This window comes from Zootoca vivipara, chromosome 6, assembly GCF_965207765.1.
Source record: "Zootoca vivipara chromosome 6, rZooViv2.hap1.1, whole genome shotgun sequence".
NCBI lineage: Eukaryota > Metazoa > Chordata > Lepidosauria > Squamata > Lacertidae > Zootoca > Zootoca vivipara.
Window position 1 is genome coordinate 46,226,186 of NC_142589.1, and position 18,311 is coordinate 46,244,496.

Below are 18,311 nucleotides of genomic sequence, written 5' to 3' on the forward strand. Positions count from 1 at the left end.
TCTATGGATAGGTTTTATGAGAAATGCAATCCATTTGTTTTGCACTGCAATGCTTAGAATGAGGACTGTGTTACTGCAAACTGGCAATATAAGATTGTATAATTTATCTTCTTGTTTTTGCTTGGTTTTCTTTCTTTCTTTCTGTTTAAATTTGAAAAATAAGGGAGGGAGGAAAAGAAAGTATATATTGAGCAGGGGTCATGGAGTCCAATTTTCTGGCTTCTGGATGATCCATAACATCAAACACATCCCAACACATTTCTAAATATCTGTCCCCAGATGTGTCCTGGATTAATTTATTGGATCGTGGCTCCAGCAACAGCCAAGACAAAATAGCTATTGAACCATAGTTTTATGATTAAATAAATAAAAGGCATACTGGAGTGGAAAACAGAGCAATAAGAATTAAAGGTGTTTACTCAGCTCTTAGCAATAAAACAACTCTAATAACTTTTCAGTGTTCAGTTGCCTATACAGAATGCTTGGTAAATTCTGCTCTTCTAATAGAGACCACAATTTTGAGAGATGGTAAGCTTAAAAATAAAATAAAATGCATGGTATCATTTCCAGAGTGCTATTTGCATTATTGATAGTATTATCAAGTACAGTGGTACCTCGGGTTACAGATGCTTCAGATTACAGACGCTTCAGGTTACAGACACTTCAGGTTACAGACTCCGCTAACCCAGAAATAGTACCTCAGGTTAAGAACTTTGCTTCAGGATGAGAACAGAAATTGCGCGGCGGTGGCGGCAGTGGGAGGCCTCATTAGCTAAAGTGGTACCTCAAGTTAAGAACAGTTTCAGGTTAAGAACAGACCTCCAGAACGAATTCAGTTCTTAACCTGAGGTACCACTGTACTGTACAGCAAAAGATTTACAAAATTGTGCAGTTAATGCAGAACAAAACGTGTCCTATCCACTTGAGTATAGATACTGGTGGGTTTTACTTGTGAGTTTCTCAAATCCCTGTTATTGTTTTAACTAAAGACTTGGTCTGTTCAAAGACTAAATATAAAGAATGTCAGGTTATATTCTTAACAACACAAAGCACAGGGTTAGCCTTAGCCTAACACAGCCTTGGCACCTGTCAAGGCTTCTACTTTCTGTATGTCATATTGCACTAAAGCGAATTTCATAGCTGCCAAGTTATCCCTTTTTTTAAAGGGATTTTCCCTTATGCTGAATAGGCTTCCTCGCGAGAAAAGGGAAAACTTGGCAGCTATGGCGAATTTAGAGGAGTTGAGAAGAGGTGGAAATGAGCAGGATTAGGCAAAACCAGTTCCCTTCTCAGTCGACTTAATTAAGGTGGCAATGTTGGGTAAAGTCTCTTCCCCACCTCTGGGGGAGGAGATGTTGTGGGCGCCACGAGGCCTTCACGTGGGGGGGGAATGGTTAGCATTCCCCCGCCCCAGCCCATTGGTCATCTCCCTGCCGCGGCGCGCCCCTAGTGCGGCCAATTAGGTCGCTCTGGGGGGGCGCGGCTCGCCTATTTAAGCGAGAGCGCGGCAGGGACTCTGCCTTGCTTCTTCTGGATTCAACAGCTGCGTTTCTCCCACCCACCTCCCCCACGTAGGCAGGGTTCCTTCACGACAGTGCTATGGACTACGGTTTGTCGCCTATTGGGGCCTGGTAGGAGTTTTTCCCACTTGGCAAATTGGCTCAGGCCTTGTGGTTTTCGCCTACCTCGTAGCTACTCGTCACAACTTGGGTTTTGGCGGTAGGCATTGGATTATCTCGTGAAGGTACAAGTGTGGGGGGGGGAGGTTGCGGCCATCACCTCCCCCAAAATGCGGAAAGGTACTCCCTTAAGGAGTCCGGGGGCGTTGCCAAGTCCGAAGCCGTGGTAGGTGAGGGCCAGAGGGCACGCCCCTAGTGGTGGCCCCAGGATGAGCTCCTAGTTGATGTGCATCGCAGGACTCATCCAACGGTGGTTAACCTTTCACAGACTGCCAGCAGAGCGGGCTGGAGTCGGATATAGTCGGTTAGATCCAATGCCTAGGCCAATACCCCTCTACATCCGTAATCAATAAAGTTGTGGCCTTCTATGCAATGTGTCTAGTGTTTTTATTTCTCGGGGAGGCGTTGGGGTATCGCCACACAAGCAATCCTTTGGCTAGAAAGCCACAGATGCCAATCCACAGCAGCCAAATCATCCTCATCTCAGGAGAGGAAATAGAAAATGCTAGAAATGTCTTGTAGGAAAGACCTATCTTTATTTTACCTTGCTCCCTTCCATTGGAGCCAATAGGGTTTACATCTGACTAGACATGCATAGGATTGTTCTGTTGGTTAATGAGTTTTGTGTCTTCGCAACTACCCTTTGGAATTCCCTCCCCTTGAATAATAGGCAGGTACAGTCTCTGTTGTCTCTTCACTGCCTACTGAAGGCCTTTCTTTTCCAACAAACCTTGAGTATTGGAACTGTTTTTAGGTGTTTAAATCATTTCATTGCTTTCTTGTTTGCTGCCCTGGACATCTTTGCGATGAAGGGTGGGATATAAAGTTTAACAGCAACAACAACAATCATCATCATTCCTTCAATTTAGAAAACACTTTTCATTAAACATTTATATTTAAAGGATGACATCCAATGTTAGTCATACCCAGAGTAGACCCACTGGATTTAATGGACATGACTACCTTAAATGTATTAATATCTATGGGTCCACCCTTGACTGTGACTAACACTGGCTACAACTCAACTACATCTGCCTTACAAAACAAAGCAAGCAGCCACAGTTCAGTAAGCAATTTAAACTACAGTGGTACCTCGGTTTATGAACACAATTGGTTCCGGAAGTCTGTTCATAAACTGAAGCGTTCATAAACTGAAGCGAACTTTCCCATTGAAAGTAATGGAAAGTGGATTAATCCGTTCCAGATGGTCCGCGGAGTAACCGTTCATAAACTGAAGCGAACTTTTCCATTGAAAGTAATGGAAAGTGGATTAATCTGTTCCAGACGGGTCCGTGAAGTACTTAAACTGAAGTGTTCATAAACTGAAACATGGGTGTAATTGGTTCCGGAAGTCTGTTCATAAACTGAAGCGTTCATAAACTGAAGCGAACTTTCCCATTAAAAGTAATGGAAAGTGAATTAATCCGTTCCAGATGGGTCCGCGGCGTTCATAAACCGAAAATTCATAAACCGAGGTGTTCATAAACCGAGGTTCGACTGTATCTGAAACATAATGAAAATGCAGTCAGCAGTCCTGTAATTACACTATAAAACTTAATAAAATATTTATATTAAAACAGCAGAGGACAAACATTAATATTCTATTTGAATATGTGAGTTTTCAAAATTCATTTGAACATGGGAAGACATGAAGCCTCGCAGGTCAGCCCAAGGAGGGAATTCCAAAGTCTGGGTGCTACCACCCAAAGGACTCTGACCCTTGAAAATAAAGGTCCTGCTCACTTTATTTGTGTATGAAGGGAAGGGAGTGCTCATTATGGGAACATACTGGTTGAGAAACTGAAAGGAACTGGAAAGTACAAGGAGAATCTTGATCCAGTATCTAAGAAGGCAATGTTCTAAACTTGTTTCTTAATGGTCAGAGTACTACACTATGTTTTGAGAGCTGGATTTTTTAAAAAACAGTAAACCAAAGTCATATCTCTAACATTATGGTTCCATGTGTGGTGAGTGAGCTGGGTGATGTATGTGTATCAGTGAAAGGCTGGTCGACCAGGGCAAATGGTGTTATCTATATAAAATAATTTTTGATGATATGCAAAGTAGCAGAGTACCTTACAGCTAGGAAGCTAAATAACTCTTCTAGGTGATTGATAGCTTCTTTTAAAGACTATACAATGTCCAGACACTTTATATTCAAAAGAACTTTACTTTCATAAACATATAACTAAGAAGAATATATTTACAATCTCATGCTTATTCAAACATGGGTACGTTCTCAGTTGAATTTTAGACTGAAGTCTACTTACTTAGACTTATAAACAAAATAGTGTTGAGACTTGCACCAAAGTTTACCTAACTCAGGGCTTACTGAGAGCTCCTGCGCAGGTTTCTCCCTATTAACATTTAGGGATCTTTCGCTATCTGTTTCACATCAGACAGATCACACCATGCCATCCTCAGCAGTATCCTGAGAAGCCTCTCTTAGCAGCCATTCTACCTCACACAAAAAGAGAGAAGAGAAAGCAGTTAAAAACAAGAGTTACTGGAATAAGAGTCACAATAGAATGGAATGCCTCTCATGTGACTCACAGTCAGCCAATCATATGAGAGCCACTGCCTGAGAGGGGGAAAAACCCTATGTTTAAAGTACACAGTAACTTAATATAAATAAATATTCCCATTTCAGGAATTTAAATCATTATCCTTAACATGCCTGTCATTGGCTCAGGCTCTACCTACTGTTGGCCTCCCTCCCTTCTGCCCTATCGGTCACAATGGGCTCCAATCACCAGAGAAGTGCATATATGGGAGGGGGATATTTTATAGATTTATTTTGACACGACACCATTATCAGAATGGGTAAACTTTTGAGACTGTGAGAAGACATACCAACAATCTACATCCCTAAATAAAGATCCAGATATAAAGATGCTGAATCAGATCATTGTCCCATAACTAAATATTTTGTCGAGTGGCAGAAGCTCTCCATGTTTTCAGGCAGGGAGTCTCTCCCAGCCCTAACAGGAGATGCTTGGGACTTTCTGCCTGCAGAGCAGGTGGCTCTGCCACTGAGCTATGGTGGAGGAATGAGTTTTCATCCCCTAGCAACAGAATAAGTCAATAAGAGCAACCACAGAAAACTACAGAGACAACCACAGTATGCACGGCTGCATTCATCTTTAGTACACGTTTAATAAACAAACTTCCCCATACATTTACCACTTGATTAAGTTGATATGTCTTCACCCCATGTCTCATTACTTGATGAATGCATGTCCAAATACATGAACTGCTTTCACTGGGAAGCATCAATGCTGGTATGAGGTGGCATGAAATTTCTGTCCCTTGTGGTGTTTGATTGGCAATGATTCAGCCACACATGCAACTTGCCATCACCTAATGTTGCAGCCATGAAGTGATAGGAAGGTGGTTGTGAAGAATCAACAAAGCTGCTATAAAAAATGTTGGCAATGTATTCTGTTGGAAAACTGTCTAGAGAGGTAGCCATGTTAGCCTCTTGTAGCAAAAAAATATAGTCTTGTGGCTTCTTAAATGTATTATGACATGTTTAGTCTTTTAGTTGTGTCCGACTCTTTGTGACCCCATGGACCAGAGCACGCCAGGCACTCCTGTCTTCCACTGCCTCCCACAGTTTGGTCAAACTCATGTTGGTAGCTTCGAGAACACTGTCCAACCATCTCGTCCTCTGTCGTCCCCTTCTCCTTGTGCCCTCAATCTTTCCCAACATGAGGGTCTTTTACAGGGAGTCTTCTCTTCTCATGAGGTGGCCAAAGTATTGGAGCCTCAGCTTCAGGATCTGTCCTTCCAGTGAGCAATCAGGGCTGATTTCCTTCAGAATGGATAGGTTTGATCTTCTTGCAGTCCATGGGACTCTCAAGAGTCTCCTCCAGCACCATAATTCAAAAGCATCAATTCTTCAGCGATCAGCCTTCTTTATGGTCCAGCTCTCACTTCCATACATCACTACTGGGAAAACCATAGCTTTAACTATACAGTACAGACTTTTTTTGACAAGGTGATGTCTTTGCTTTTTAAGATGCTGTCTAGGTTTTCATTGCTTTTCTCCCAAGAAGCAGGCGTCTGCAGTGATCATGGAACCCAAGAAAGTAAAATCTCCCACTGCCTCCATTTCTTCCCCTTGTATTTGCCAGATGATGGGACCAGTGGCCATGATCTTAGTTTTTTTGATGTTGAGCTTCAGACCATATTTTGCGCTCTCCTCTTTCACCCTCATTAAAAGGTTCTTTAATTCTTCCTCACTTTCTGCCATCAAGGTTATGTCATCAGCATATCTGAGGTTGTTATTTCTTCCAGCAATCTTAATTCCGGTTTGGGATGCATCCAGTCCAGCCTTTCGCATGCTGAATTCTGCATATAAGTTAAATAAGCAGGGAGACATATGGCATAGGTGCTTAATCAACTGGCAAGATCAGAGGGCTAATGCTTTACTGTGAAAATGTAGATTAATTTCACTGCTTCCTACTAGGGAGTAGGTGGGACACAACATAATGCTTGGCATAGCATTACCTCTGAACTGGAAAGTATGACTTGTTTTGCTCCGAACCAACCCTGATCTTGGCTTTCTGTTTGTGGCTTGTTTTAGTGAAACAAACTGCAATCTCCATTTTGGATGTAACACTAAAGACTGTAGTTGGTTGTGCTCACTAGCGGCAAGCAGCAGAGGAAATGATCAGCACATTCATAGCAATCCGTCAACCGTGGTTTATTGTGACACATTATAGTGATCAACATGCACTTGGGCTTGCATGTTATGTTGTGTATATGGCTGGTCTACTGAGGCCCATCCAAGCTACCAAAAGATGTTTCTACTCCCACCCTACCCCTTGCATCTATAAGCAGGTGGATGGGATGTCTTTGGGGCAGGTTGAATTTGAGACTGGGAGACAACTGGAAGAAGAGGAAAGCAAAGAACCTGTCAAAACCCTAACCCCCCAGACAAATCTGATCTGAGCTGGTCCTTAAGATGATGGCGATGTCCTCCTTTTGGAAGGTAGGAAGTCACATGATCAGGCCTCTGGCTCAGATGACCTACAGTGACCGGCAGGGTGGCTTTCCAGGGTGGCTCTCTCGGCCCTACCTGGAAGAGGCTGGGGGTGGAACCTGCGTGCAAGGCAAATACACTACCCTGTGAGCCCTTTCTCCTTGGTCAGCCAGGACCTCTGGCGGGTCTCTTTAGAGGAACAGCCAAGCGTGTGTGCAGCTGCGGCGGCAAAAGGTGCAGGGACTTTTGCTCGTTGGGGGGTTTGCCATGCGGAGGGATCATCAGCCTTCCCTTTTTTGTCCTCCCCGCCCTTGTGCCGCTTCACTAGGGTGCATAGGCGGGGGGGGGTAGAGTTCCTGAAGGCGCAGAGACACCCTCGCGCAAACACACACGCACACGCACACACACGACTCTTTCACACGTACGCAGAGCGCCGCTCTCTTGCCGCTCCACAACTGCCACTGCTGCTGCCGCCGCCGCTCTTGCTGGTTACGCCAGCCCGCCCGCCCGCCCGCCCGCCTGCCGCCCGCCTGCCTGCCTCTCGCCGTCTCCCCTCGCCTCCGATTCTGCGCACACAGCCTGTCATTCTGCACAGCACAGTTTTTTCGCTCCGCTCGGAGAGCGAGTGGTGGAGAGAGAAAACACACACACACACACGGAGGGAGAGCAGCTCAGGAGCCCGGCGAGAGAGCGAGGCGCCCGAGTCCCGCAGCCCAGCATGGCTTCGGGGGACCTTTACGAGGTAAGGCGCCGGAGCGGTTGTCCGGGGCTTGGCCGGAGGGCAGCCGGCGAAAGGAGGCGGGCAGGCAGGGAGGAAGAGAAGGAAGGAAAGGAGGAAGGGAGGGAGGGAGGGACGCCCCGGCCAAAGAGGCTGCGGGGGCTTGTTTGGCCAAGGCGTATTTTCCGCGCGGGGTCTTTCTCGCGGGGGGCGTCGGGGGGTCTTCTTCTCTGGAGTTCCTGGAGGAACTGAGAGGAAATGGCCAAGGTGGGGAGGCGGAGGGGGTTGGTAGATCTGCTGCTGCTGCTGCTGGCGGAAGGGATGGATGAAGCGCTCCCTCCCTGCTTTCTCTTTCGAGACCCCCCCCCCCTCCACTTTCCACGGGGTATGAGCTGAGTAGGCCTTAGAGGAGAGTTAGCGGGCCAGGGGGAGGGGGCACCCCAGCCGGACAGCCCCCGGTGCGGAAAGTCCAGGTAAAGTCATCTGGACTGCTCCTCCTCCACCGCCCTCGGAACCCAACCCGGTAGCAGGAAGGAGAGAGAGAGAGAGAGAGCAGAGAGGGTTGCGCCCCGGCACGCGGTGGCGCAAAGTCTGGGCAAAGCGGGAGGCGCTGCCTGTTTTTCTTTCTCTCCAGGGCTTCCCAGGCTTGCCCCCAGGGGGCGAATGTAAGCCACGGGGGAGGGGCTTGGTGAGGAGGAGGTGGAGCCTCTGGTGGACACCAGTGCATGCTGGGGGATATTTGGGGCGGGGAGGTGCACTCAAGGATGCTGGGGTCGGGAGGTAGGCTGTCAAAGTTTGGTGGGGTCTTGAGAGAGGAGGTCTTTGGGGAGGCAGGTGTTCCTGGATTGGGTTAGCCTGGATGTCTTCAAGTGAATTGTTTTGATCAAGTCTTCTGAAGAAAGAGCCACTGATTCTGTGCCGGTTTACTAGTTTATCATACAGCATTCAAGTGCAAAAGGAGAGAGGGATTTGCCCTCTCCCCACCATGTTAACTTGAGTAGATCCTATTGGATTGTTCCATGTGGATTAGAGGATGCTGCCTGTGTCTGTACCATGATTTTGGACTAGAGGAAATAAGTACAGGAAGTAGCACTCCAACTATCTGGTTGGTCAGAGGTCTGAGGTGCTGAATTGGGGCATCTGCAACCCAATGGAAACTTTGGATCTCACTCCGTCAGAATTTCAATAGGTGGACTACATTTAGCCTCTCCATCCAAAGTGCCACCAAACCTCTACCTCAGATGACACAGGGTGATATCTAACTAAGTTCTACTCAGTCAACCCATTGAAATTGAAGGGTCTGTTAGTCAGTCCATTCATTTCAGTGGGACTACTCTGTGGGTTACAACCCATAGGGAGTTGCTATTTTGATTCATACCAGTTGTTGACTCCATCTAGCTCATTGTTGTCTACACCAGTGTACTCAGATGTGGTTGAACTACCATCTCCTTTGGCCATTGGGTAAGGTGGGCTGGGGGTGAAGGGAATTGCAGTCCCTCAGTACTAGAAGATCCAAGGTTGAAAAACACCAGCTGACTGTAGCTCTCTGGGGCTTCAGAAAGGGAATGCTCCCAGACCTACCTGGAGATGTTGGAAATTGAACTTGGGACCTTCTACATGGAAAACAAGTGCTCTACCTCAGAGCTACAGCCCTTCCCCAATCTAAATAAAGCAAATTTAATCTCCTAAAGTACAGGTACACCGAACTTGATATTGTGTAGCTAGCAACAGCTAGCAACCATCAAGGCTACCAACGGAACAAGTCTGGAAATAATAAAACCTATTTGTTAGAGTTTGACACATAACATGCCTGAGATTTAAATCAGTTCCGATGTTGGGTTTACCTGTGGAGCATCTTATGTTCTGATAGCTGTTTTAGACACCACAAAGAAGTGGCAGCAGATGTCACATAATACAATCTTGAGCAATATAGAAGCACCTAGAAGATTCCCTCTTTTTAAAATTAATGCTCACCCTCCACATAAAGATTATTCAGACAATTAGCAGACTTGTTTGCAGCCAATTAATTGATTAATTAACCAATTCAATGGATTAATTAGCTAATTCAAATTCATGTTAAAAGTCTTAATGGTAATTAATCCCAACTGGAAGTTTGGAGCCTCTTTTCCTAGAACTCCCATATTGATAATGTGTTTATAATAAAATGTATGAGTGGTATGTTAATGCCTGTGGTATTTTGAAGGTAGTTGATGATGTTACTAGTCTCTCTGGTCCACGAGACATACAAATTATACTTTCTTCGGAAAAATAATATGTGGCAGAGGTGACAACTAATATTAAACACAATGGTTGCAATCCAGGAAACCATGTATCCCACAGTAGATCTTGCTGTTAGGCTCCGCCAAGAAGGTCAGTGAACCATTCCCTAGTTGGCTTTGGGAAATCCGTAACTGCAATTCCAGAAGTCAAATCACCAGATCATATCTATTGCCTGAATAAAGAAATGTATATTAATTATCTCCAACAATGCTGACTTCATACGCGTTAGTGCTGCTTAAAAGCCATTTGTAACACCAGATTTTTAAGCAGTGACTGCTGAACCAGAGTTTTTTGCACCAGTGAAGCTAAGTTAGTGGTATTGATGGCTATTTTTGATGTGGTGATTTTTAACTTTGAAGGCCAAACTTTTGCTGGATCAAGTTTAGATGCTTGTCTTGAATTACAGCTTTGTGCTCAACCTTTGAGGATTACTAGGACGAGCACTCTGAGAGGAAGGGCAGGCAACAAACGTTGGAAAATGGAACAAATGGATTTTTGTACCTCCTGCTCTCCTTATTTGTTTTCTCTATGGAGTAAGCATAGCTACAAGTTGCTTTATCTTTCGATGGTGTTTTATGGATTATTTAAAGACACAGGTGTTCAGATATGGATGGAAGACGATGGATGCATCTTTAGCATCTGAGTGCCCTTGAGGAGCAATTAAAGTTTTGACCCTTTGTGGTACAACTTGATTTCTTCTGGTGCAAACAGAATCTCTCAAGGTGACATCAGCTACTCAGAAGTCTGTTCCGATTTATATTGATGCCTTTAGCTTTGCTTGAAGCTTGCATAGGTTTGTAGCCTGCCAGGGAGCTCATTGCATCGGTTTTCTCTCTTCTCCAACTCCACCATTGTTGGTGAAATTCTGCCTGTTGATTACTTGCTTGGTTTAATGTGCTTGCTTGGTTTATTGATATATTTGTTTTGTGCATCAAATGTTTACATTTATTTCATACTCTGGGAACATTTCAGCATGAATACGCACATGGGTGCTAAAAGAAAGCGTTCATCTTTCTCCATGAAGCTGGCATTGCATTCATATAGACATCCTTGCTATTCCTACTTTTCTTCAGAAATATTCAGAAAATATGTGCACTTCAGGATTGTGCCTGTGAAGATAGATTGTTGATTATCTTACATTCTTCATGGAACATACAAATAAATATATGAGTATCAAGCGGAATTTCTACAAGTAACACTATTATACCACTGTAGTGAACAACACTCTGGGGAATGGTTGTAGCTCAGTGTAGAGCATCTGCTCTGCCGACAGAAGTTCCAGGTTCAGCCCTTAACATCTCGAGAGAGGGCCAGGAATAATCCCCATCTGAAACCTTGAGGAGCTGTTGTCAGTCACTGTAGACCAGCTTTTACCAGCCTGATGCTCTAGAGATGATCTATAGATGTTTCAGCAGCAGCTCTCATCAGCTCCAGGCTGATGGGAGTTGTAGTCTAAGACATGGAAGGGACCAGGTTGACAAGTTCTGGTATAAACTGAGCTGGCTGGATCAATGGCCTGACTCTGTAAGGCAGCTTCCTATGTTGCTGTTACAGGATACTCAGCCAAAATCATCTTAACATCACAAATACCTTTACACCAGGCATCCCCAAACTTCGGCTCTCCAGATGTTTTGGACTACAATTCCCATCATCCCTGTCCTGTTAGCTAGGGATCATGGGAGTTGTAGGCCAAAACATCTGGAGGGCCGCAGTTTGGGGATGCCTGCTTTACACTGTTTGACGATCTACCAGAATTGTGGATAGGCAGCTCTGCATATTACTGATTATTGGTTTTTAGGTTGCCTTTTTCCTCAATGATTACGTTTACATTAAGGAATTTGCAGAATGGAGAACACCTGCATCCATTGTTTGCAAGCATAACTAAAACATACCTTCAGATGGATGACATCAGACAATCACCTGTTATGTTGGGCAAACTCTTTGCTTATAGCAAGTGTAGGGAACCTTTGGTCACCCAGATGCTGCTGAACTACAGCTCCCATTAGTCCCAACGAACAGGGAAGATGGAACACACCGACGACATCAAACTCTGCGTTTTAAGTAGCTGGGTATCTTTATTTTACCATGTTATACTGGAGAAATGTCTTCACACGTCCTTTTGGTTAGTAATATCCTTATGATGCCCTGTTTAATATCGGAGATTGTGCTTACAGGCTTTTGCTGAAGTGTGGTATAGATGATTATTATTATTATTAGTTTTGTCATAGCCGTAATCTGCAATGTTTGTAAAATTACAGTGGTACCTCTACTTACGAATAACTCTACTTACGAATGTTTCTACTTACAAATGGAGCTTTGTCCGCCATCTTGGATGCGGTTTAGATAGGATTTTACTATTTTTTTCTTCCAATGCATTCCTATGGGATTCGACTTACAAATTTTTTCGACTTACAAATGTGCGTTCGGAACGCATTAAATTCGTAAGTAGAGGTACCACTGTACTTTGCTACCTACGATTACGGTCTCAGTGATCAAAGAGTTATGACTAAATGGAGCACTTTCAGCATCTGCAGTACATAATGTTGACTTTTTTGTGGCCTATGTATGAGTTCTCAGAAAAATCAGTAAGAGGAGAGAGAGCAAGAGATGTCAAGATTGAATTAGGGTGGAGTAAGATAGGGTAGTTGTTATTTATTTCATTTATGAATCGCTTCCTGGAAAACTGATTTCGCAATACAATTTTTAAAATTCTTTGGAATAATGTCTTAAAACAGTTAAAAGAACTGCATATATAAATAAATATTTCAAATCCAGTATCGAGCAAACTGGGATAAAAATCTCTTCTTAGAAGTTTTGTTGAAAGAACAAAGTGTTGCCTTCTATGCACTATCCAATGGCCATGTAGCAAATGTGGGGAAGGGCTGTAGCTCAGTGGTTATGCATCAGCTTTGCAGGAAGAAAGTCCCTGCTTCAATTCTCAGCTTTCCCAGCTAGGAGTGAGAGAAAACCCTGCCTGGAACTCTGGAGAGCTACGGCTAGTCAGTGTAGATAGTACTGACCTAGCTGGACCAATGGTCTGACTACCTATAAGGCCGCTTCCCATGTTCCTAAATGCATGTGAAGATGACACTTGTACAGTGGTACCTCTACTTACAACATTATGTACTGCAGATGCTGAAAGTACTCCATTTAGTCATGACTCTTTGATCACTGAGACCGTAATCTTAGGTAGCAAAGTACAGTGGTACCTCTACTTACGAATTTAATGCGTTCCGAACGCACATTCGTAAGTCGAAAAAAATTGTAAGTCGAATCCCATAGGAATGCATTGGGAGAAAAAATTCGTAAGTCGAAGCAACCCTATCTAAAAATTTGTAAGTAGGAAAACCCCTATCTAAACCGCATCCAAGATGGCGGACGGAGCTCCATTCGTAAGTAGAAACATTCGTAAGTCGAGTCATTCGTAAGTAGAGGTACCACTGTAGTAGATAATAGCAGCTACCCTTCCATTAATAGGTGTGGAACTTGCGAAGTTGTGCCGTCTGCCCTTCCATTCAATAGAAATGGCACATGTTGGACCAATCCAGTTTTTGAGCCTGTGCCAGTAAGTGCTGCAATTGCATACTCTCCAACTAAAATTGTTCTCATTCATTTATAAAAGGGGGGGGGAATTAAGCGCGCGCTTAACTTCACAGCTGAAATCAGTGGAACACAATAGCGCTTGATGTTGAATGGATTGTGCCCCGTGCTTTTAATCTTTCCGACTTCATGATATCATGTTTACATCTTTTGAGAGTTGTGTATAGAATTAATGAAAATTCATGGTAAGTTTAAACATATAAAATGACAAATTAGTCACAGCATTTTATGTTTTCCTGATCTGTATTTCACCGTGTGTGTGTGTGTATTCTAATGATGTGAAATGTGGTTTCCTGTACTACAATTAAAAAATTGTGAGGTATTTGTCATTTAGAATGAGTTTACTTAGGTAACTTGAAATACATTCCTGAGTTTTCACATCTTAGAAATACAGCCATTGGCCTTTTAAAAATCAAGTTTAAATCCTGCAGAAAGCAGAAAATATAACTTAGGTGTCTAATTAAGGTACCTAATGTTCAATTAAGCAATTAAGTAAATATTATTAATTTAAGTATTAATTTAGGTGTTATTTTCAGGGCCAAGTATAGCAGGCTTGTTCTGAGTTTGGTTAGCCCCAAACTATTTATTTTGCAGACTATTTATTTTCAGCACTGCTGCCCCTTCAACTATTTCTTGGCAATTCCTTTGTGAATGTCTGCCACTTGATTTATATTACTGTGTGTCAATGTGTCTCTCACTTGGATTCATTTCCTCATGTAGCCAAATCACTGAATCCATGCCCTCATTCTCAGCTGACTTTGTTTGCCCTCACTTAACATTGTCAATTCCATATCTCATTGGTCATGCAGAGTAATGATGTCATCTTATTCACCAATATGGTTGGCTAGAGTTGCCGTGCAACTAAACCAGAAAGAAACAATGAAGTAAACAGAAGGTGGGATAAAATGACATTGAAGTAACAGGTGGGGAAAGCACTAGGATAAAACCAGATTGGATAAATGTGCATATTCTGACTTACAGTCAAAGAGTTTTGTTGGGTACGGCTTGGTGTGCGGAAGCTATTTCTAAAACTCATTTATTCTGAGATCAATAAAATTGGAAAAAAAATTATTTAGTACAGCCCAAATTCAGGAGCCCCACACAGACTACAACTTCTTGCCTATCTGAGTTGTTCTAATGCTAGAAAACTGGATCTAACCTGAAACCAGCCTTGCTATTCAGTCCAAAGGTCCATTTATTCCAGCATCCTTTCCCCCAAAATGGCCAATCAGATCCCAAGCAAGACATAAACTGGGTTTTCTCTGAGCCCTCCCTGCAGATACTTAGGCTTGAATCTGGGACCTTCTGCATGCAAAGCAGAGTTGTGGCCTCCTTAATAGTAAGAGTGGTTTGACACTGGAACAAGCTCTGCCACAGGAGGCATTGGGCTCTCTTTCCCTGGAGTATTTCAGCAGAGGTTGGGTAGTCTATGGTAAGGGATGCTGGCTGCTGCAATGGTCCATCCCAGCTCTATGATTCTATGGAAGGCACCAATTTATGAAATTCCCGCACAGAACCCTGGGCAGACAGAGCAAAAGAAAAAGAGAGCAGTATAAATTTCACCTGTTGTCTTTGTCCATAGAGTTTTCTTGGCAGGGATACTGGAGTGGCTTGCCAATTCCTTCTCCAGGTGGATCACGTTTGGTCAAAACATAACTTCTCTAAGTTATTTAAGCCCCTTCGCCACGACAAGGCAGTGATCCATGAAGAGGCTCCAATACTTTGGCCACCTCATGAGAAGAGAAGAATCCTTGGGAAAGACCTTGATGTTGGGAAAGATGGAGGGCACTAGGAGAAGGGGACGACAGAGAACGAGATGGTTGGACAGTGTTCTCGAAGCTACGAACATGAGTGCTATGGTCCGTTGGGTCACAAAGAGTCAGACACGACTAAACGACTAAACAACAACAAAGAAATTTCACCATCGGAAAGTTCCTTACACTGTGTATTTAACATAGCAGTCTGTGTGTGTCACACACACACACACACACACACACACACACGTATGTACAGTTTTAGCAAAAGCCCAGTTTTATTTTCAGCATTTTGTTTAAATAAAAGAGCTGATCCCAAAGTTTTTCCTAGGAATATGAGAAAGCGTTTCTACAGTTGCTCCAAATGGTTGTTAAAGGAACAATGGGCTGATTCATTTTTTTTTTGTCAACACAAGCAGTCAAATGTCTTCTCCTGTTATGCACTTGTGTGGGGAAAAGTAAATGTCTAATGATAAATATGGCTCGTCGAAATTTCTGTGACTGCAGCTGCCAGAGAGGGCAGAATCATAGCAATGGTCATACTGTATGTGTTTCCCTATCCAGGACCATACATTACATTTATTTGCAGAAGTGCATGGTTGACGGGAATGTGGATTGTTCACATGGTCAGGAAAGGCATTGTGTGAACTAACCTGTAGGCTTTTAAAATAATTATGGCTTAGTTCCAACGAATTGTGAGCGGAAGGAGAAAACACATTAGCGTTGTTCTGTGAGCTCTTGCAGAAGCTATGTTGGAGACTTCTCACATGACAGTGCCCTAATGTGTCAAAGTTTGCACTGTTTCAGTGTAAGAAACAGCAAATCGGGAAAATACAGACTTAAGTGTTTATATACCAACCATGGGGAAGTCTCAGGGTTGGATCTGCATAATGCCTTAACACAAGAATTTGCACCAACGGAAGTACACATCTGGATTTGGGGGTGCTTTGGTCAGGAAACTGCTGTTCAGCTAAGCTGGAAATCGTTTGTAAGTGTAACAGACCTCTTGCTATCGATAGCTATTGGAAGGAGGCACTATTGGAAATTCTCACTAATTTCCATTTAGAAAATAATTGCAATGTCTTTGGGTTTCCCCCTCCATTTTCAGTTTCTTGGTGAGGGGCAGAGTAGAAGGAATTGTGCCCAGTCCCAGCTACGGTATCATTTTTTAGTTTCTCCATTCTTTAGCTTCTCTGTGGAATCTCTCTTCTGTCCTAGGGGAAAATTAAAAATAGCTTCTCAATGTGAATCAGGAAGTCACCTGTCCAGACAATGGGATGGTTCTTTCTAGTGTGTGTGTGTGTGTGTGTGTGTGTGTGTGTGTGTGAGAGAGAGAGAGAGAGAGAGAGAGAGAGAGAGAGAGAGAGAGAGAGAGAGAGAGAGAGATCCTGCTCCAGCCACTCTGTTCTGTTCTTCTATCTCACCTGACACTTGTTTTTCTTCTCAGGTTTTGTCATTGATATATTTTTGGGCTGTTTTGGGGGTCTTTCCCCTCTTACGTTTTCCTGCAGATTTTTTATGGGGTTGTTTTTTTTAACTTGTTTGTATCTCAGGATTACCTTAAGAGTGCTTTTACTTCTCTTGTGTGCATTTGTGGTGTGGTTTTGAATGTATAATTATCACAAGAGTGGGAAGACTTGAATCTAGAACATAGATGATGGTAAAGCTTAGAGGTTTTGAATCACACTGATTTCAGTGGAAGCCCCTACTCAACACCCTTACTGAAAAGAGAGGAAATTGAAGGTGCTTTCTTTGGGGTGGATCATGCCCAGTGTCATTGAACAAATCAAATGAAACTACTGATGACATTAAGTATCTCCATGAAACCCAAATGAAATACTTGTCAGTGACATCCGTCAGAGCATTTGAACACTCCGTTTTCTCCCCATGGAAATACTGTAATCCTTTAAATACTGCTGGTGGTTACTACTGACTGCAGTCAGTAAAAAGGCCCCAGAATGGGCAGGAAGGGGCTGAGTTGTCACAGGGTATCTACTGCTGTCATGTGACAGCATCAGGCTCCATCCGGGGGGCCCAGGAAGCCTGTGCAACAGTTTTTCTGCCCCCACTTCCACTTTGGCTAGTTGAACCTTGGCTGGTTAACTCCTTAGCTCCCTTAAGCCCCGCTTGGCAGCAACCAGCATCAGCATTGCACACTTAAGCCATTAATTAATCAAGCCATTAATTAAGCAAGCGATCCTGAAGAATGTTATGTCGTAAGATAGTTGAAGCTAAGCAATTGCGTCCCCCATCAGTGCCTGAATGAGCAACTGGTTCCTAGGAGTGTATGTAGGGGATGTTGCTGTACATATAATAGATAAAAGAAGTGATGGGACGAGGGCATAACCTTCTGCAGTTTAATTTTTACAGTTCAGGCAGCTGTTAAGCTTGTTGATACAGAGTCCTTAGTGATTTTGATGACAAACAGAATTAGTACCGTATATACACACATAAGTAGCAAATTCCAGCATTGTTTATTGACACTCATTAAAAACCCTTGTTGACTTGGGATATCCTTATGCATTCTCCACATTGTGCTCTGCTCTAGCATGTAAAGGATAATGAACAGTTCAACCTTAAAAGCTCTTCATCAACAAAAGCCCTATTCAAGTTAAATACGGCCTCTGTGAATAGAGGTGCTTGAAGATCTCACCGCCAGGTTTAAAACAGAAATGAAGTTCTTGGAGAAATGCATCTCAGCAAGATCAAAGCTAGGGCTGCGAGGGATTGCGGAAGTGAAATCAGTGGGAGGAGCTCCCTTTTGCAGTCCCAACCCAATTTCAAATCTTGCAGTTTTGGGTGGGCAGAATTATATCTGCTCACTTTTTAGCAGGTTGTAGCCACCGGCAAATTTTGGAACAGCCGCTAGAATTTCTGGAGCAGAATTCAGTAGTGGCAAGACCCGATTCATTCTGAAAGGTCCTTTATTTTCTCCGCCTCCCCTTCTTTCCCCAGACATGCAGTGCACCAAAGCAAGCAATTGAGAACGCTGCTGAAAAAAGTCTCGCCTCATAAGTAGACCAGCAAATAAGCCTCAGCTTGCTACGCATAGCGCATAAAAGGTCAAATTTGACCGGCCTCCTACCTGGCGCCCTGGGTGCATGCAATCTGGCCCAGCCCTCTAGGGCCTTGCGCACAATGAATTTCGCGCAAGGATCTCTAGAATAAAGGGACTTGCAAAAGAAGGAAATGGCAGACGACTGAATTTGAATGGACTATACAGCACAACCCATAAAACACAAGTGTGCCAAATACTGCAACACCTGCTGTGTGGATGGATACTCAGTAGAAAG

At 43.6% G+C, this 18,311-nt stretch overlaps 1 protein-coding gene across 1 annotated transcript in view; it reads left to right on the forward strand.

The window, feature by feature from the left end:
* Positions 1-7,055: 7,055 nt before the first annotated feature.
* Positions 7,056-18,311, forward strand: part of CDYL2 (chromodomain Y like 2) — a 75,497-nt gene continuing 64,241 nt past the window's right edge. Inside the window, exon 1 of the mRNA XM_035118043.3 lies at positions 7,056-7,408. Coding sequence (XP_034973934.2) covers positions 7,385-7,408 — 24 coding nt within the window. The 5' untranslated portion in view covers positions 7,056-7,384. The remainder of the gene's footprint in view (positions 7,409-18,311) is intronic.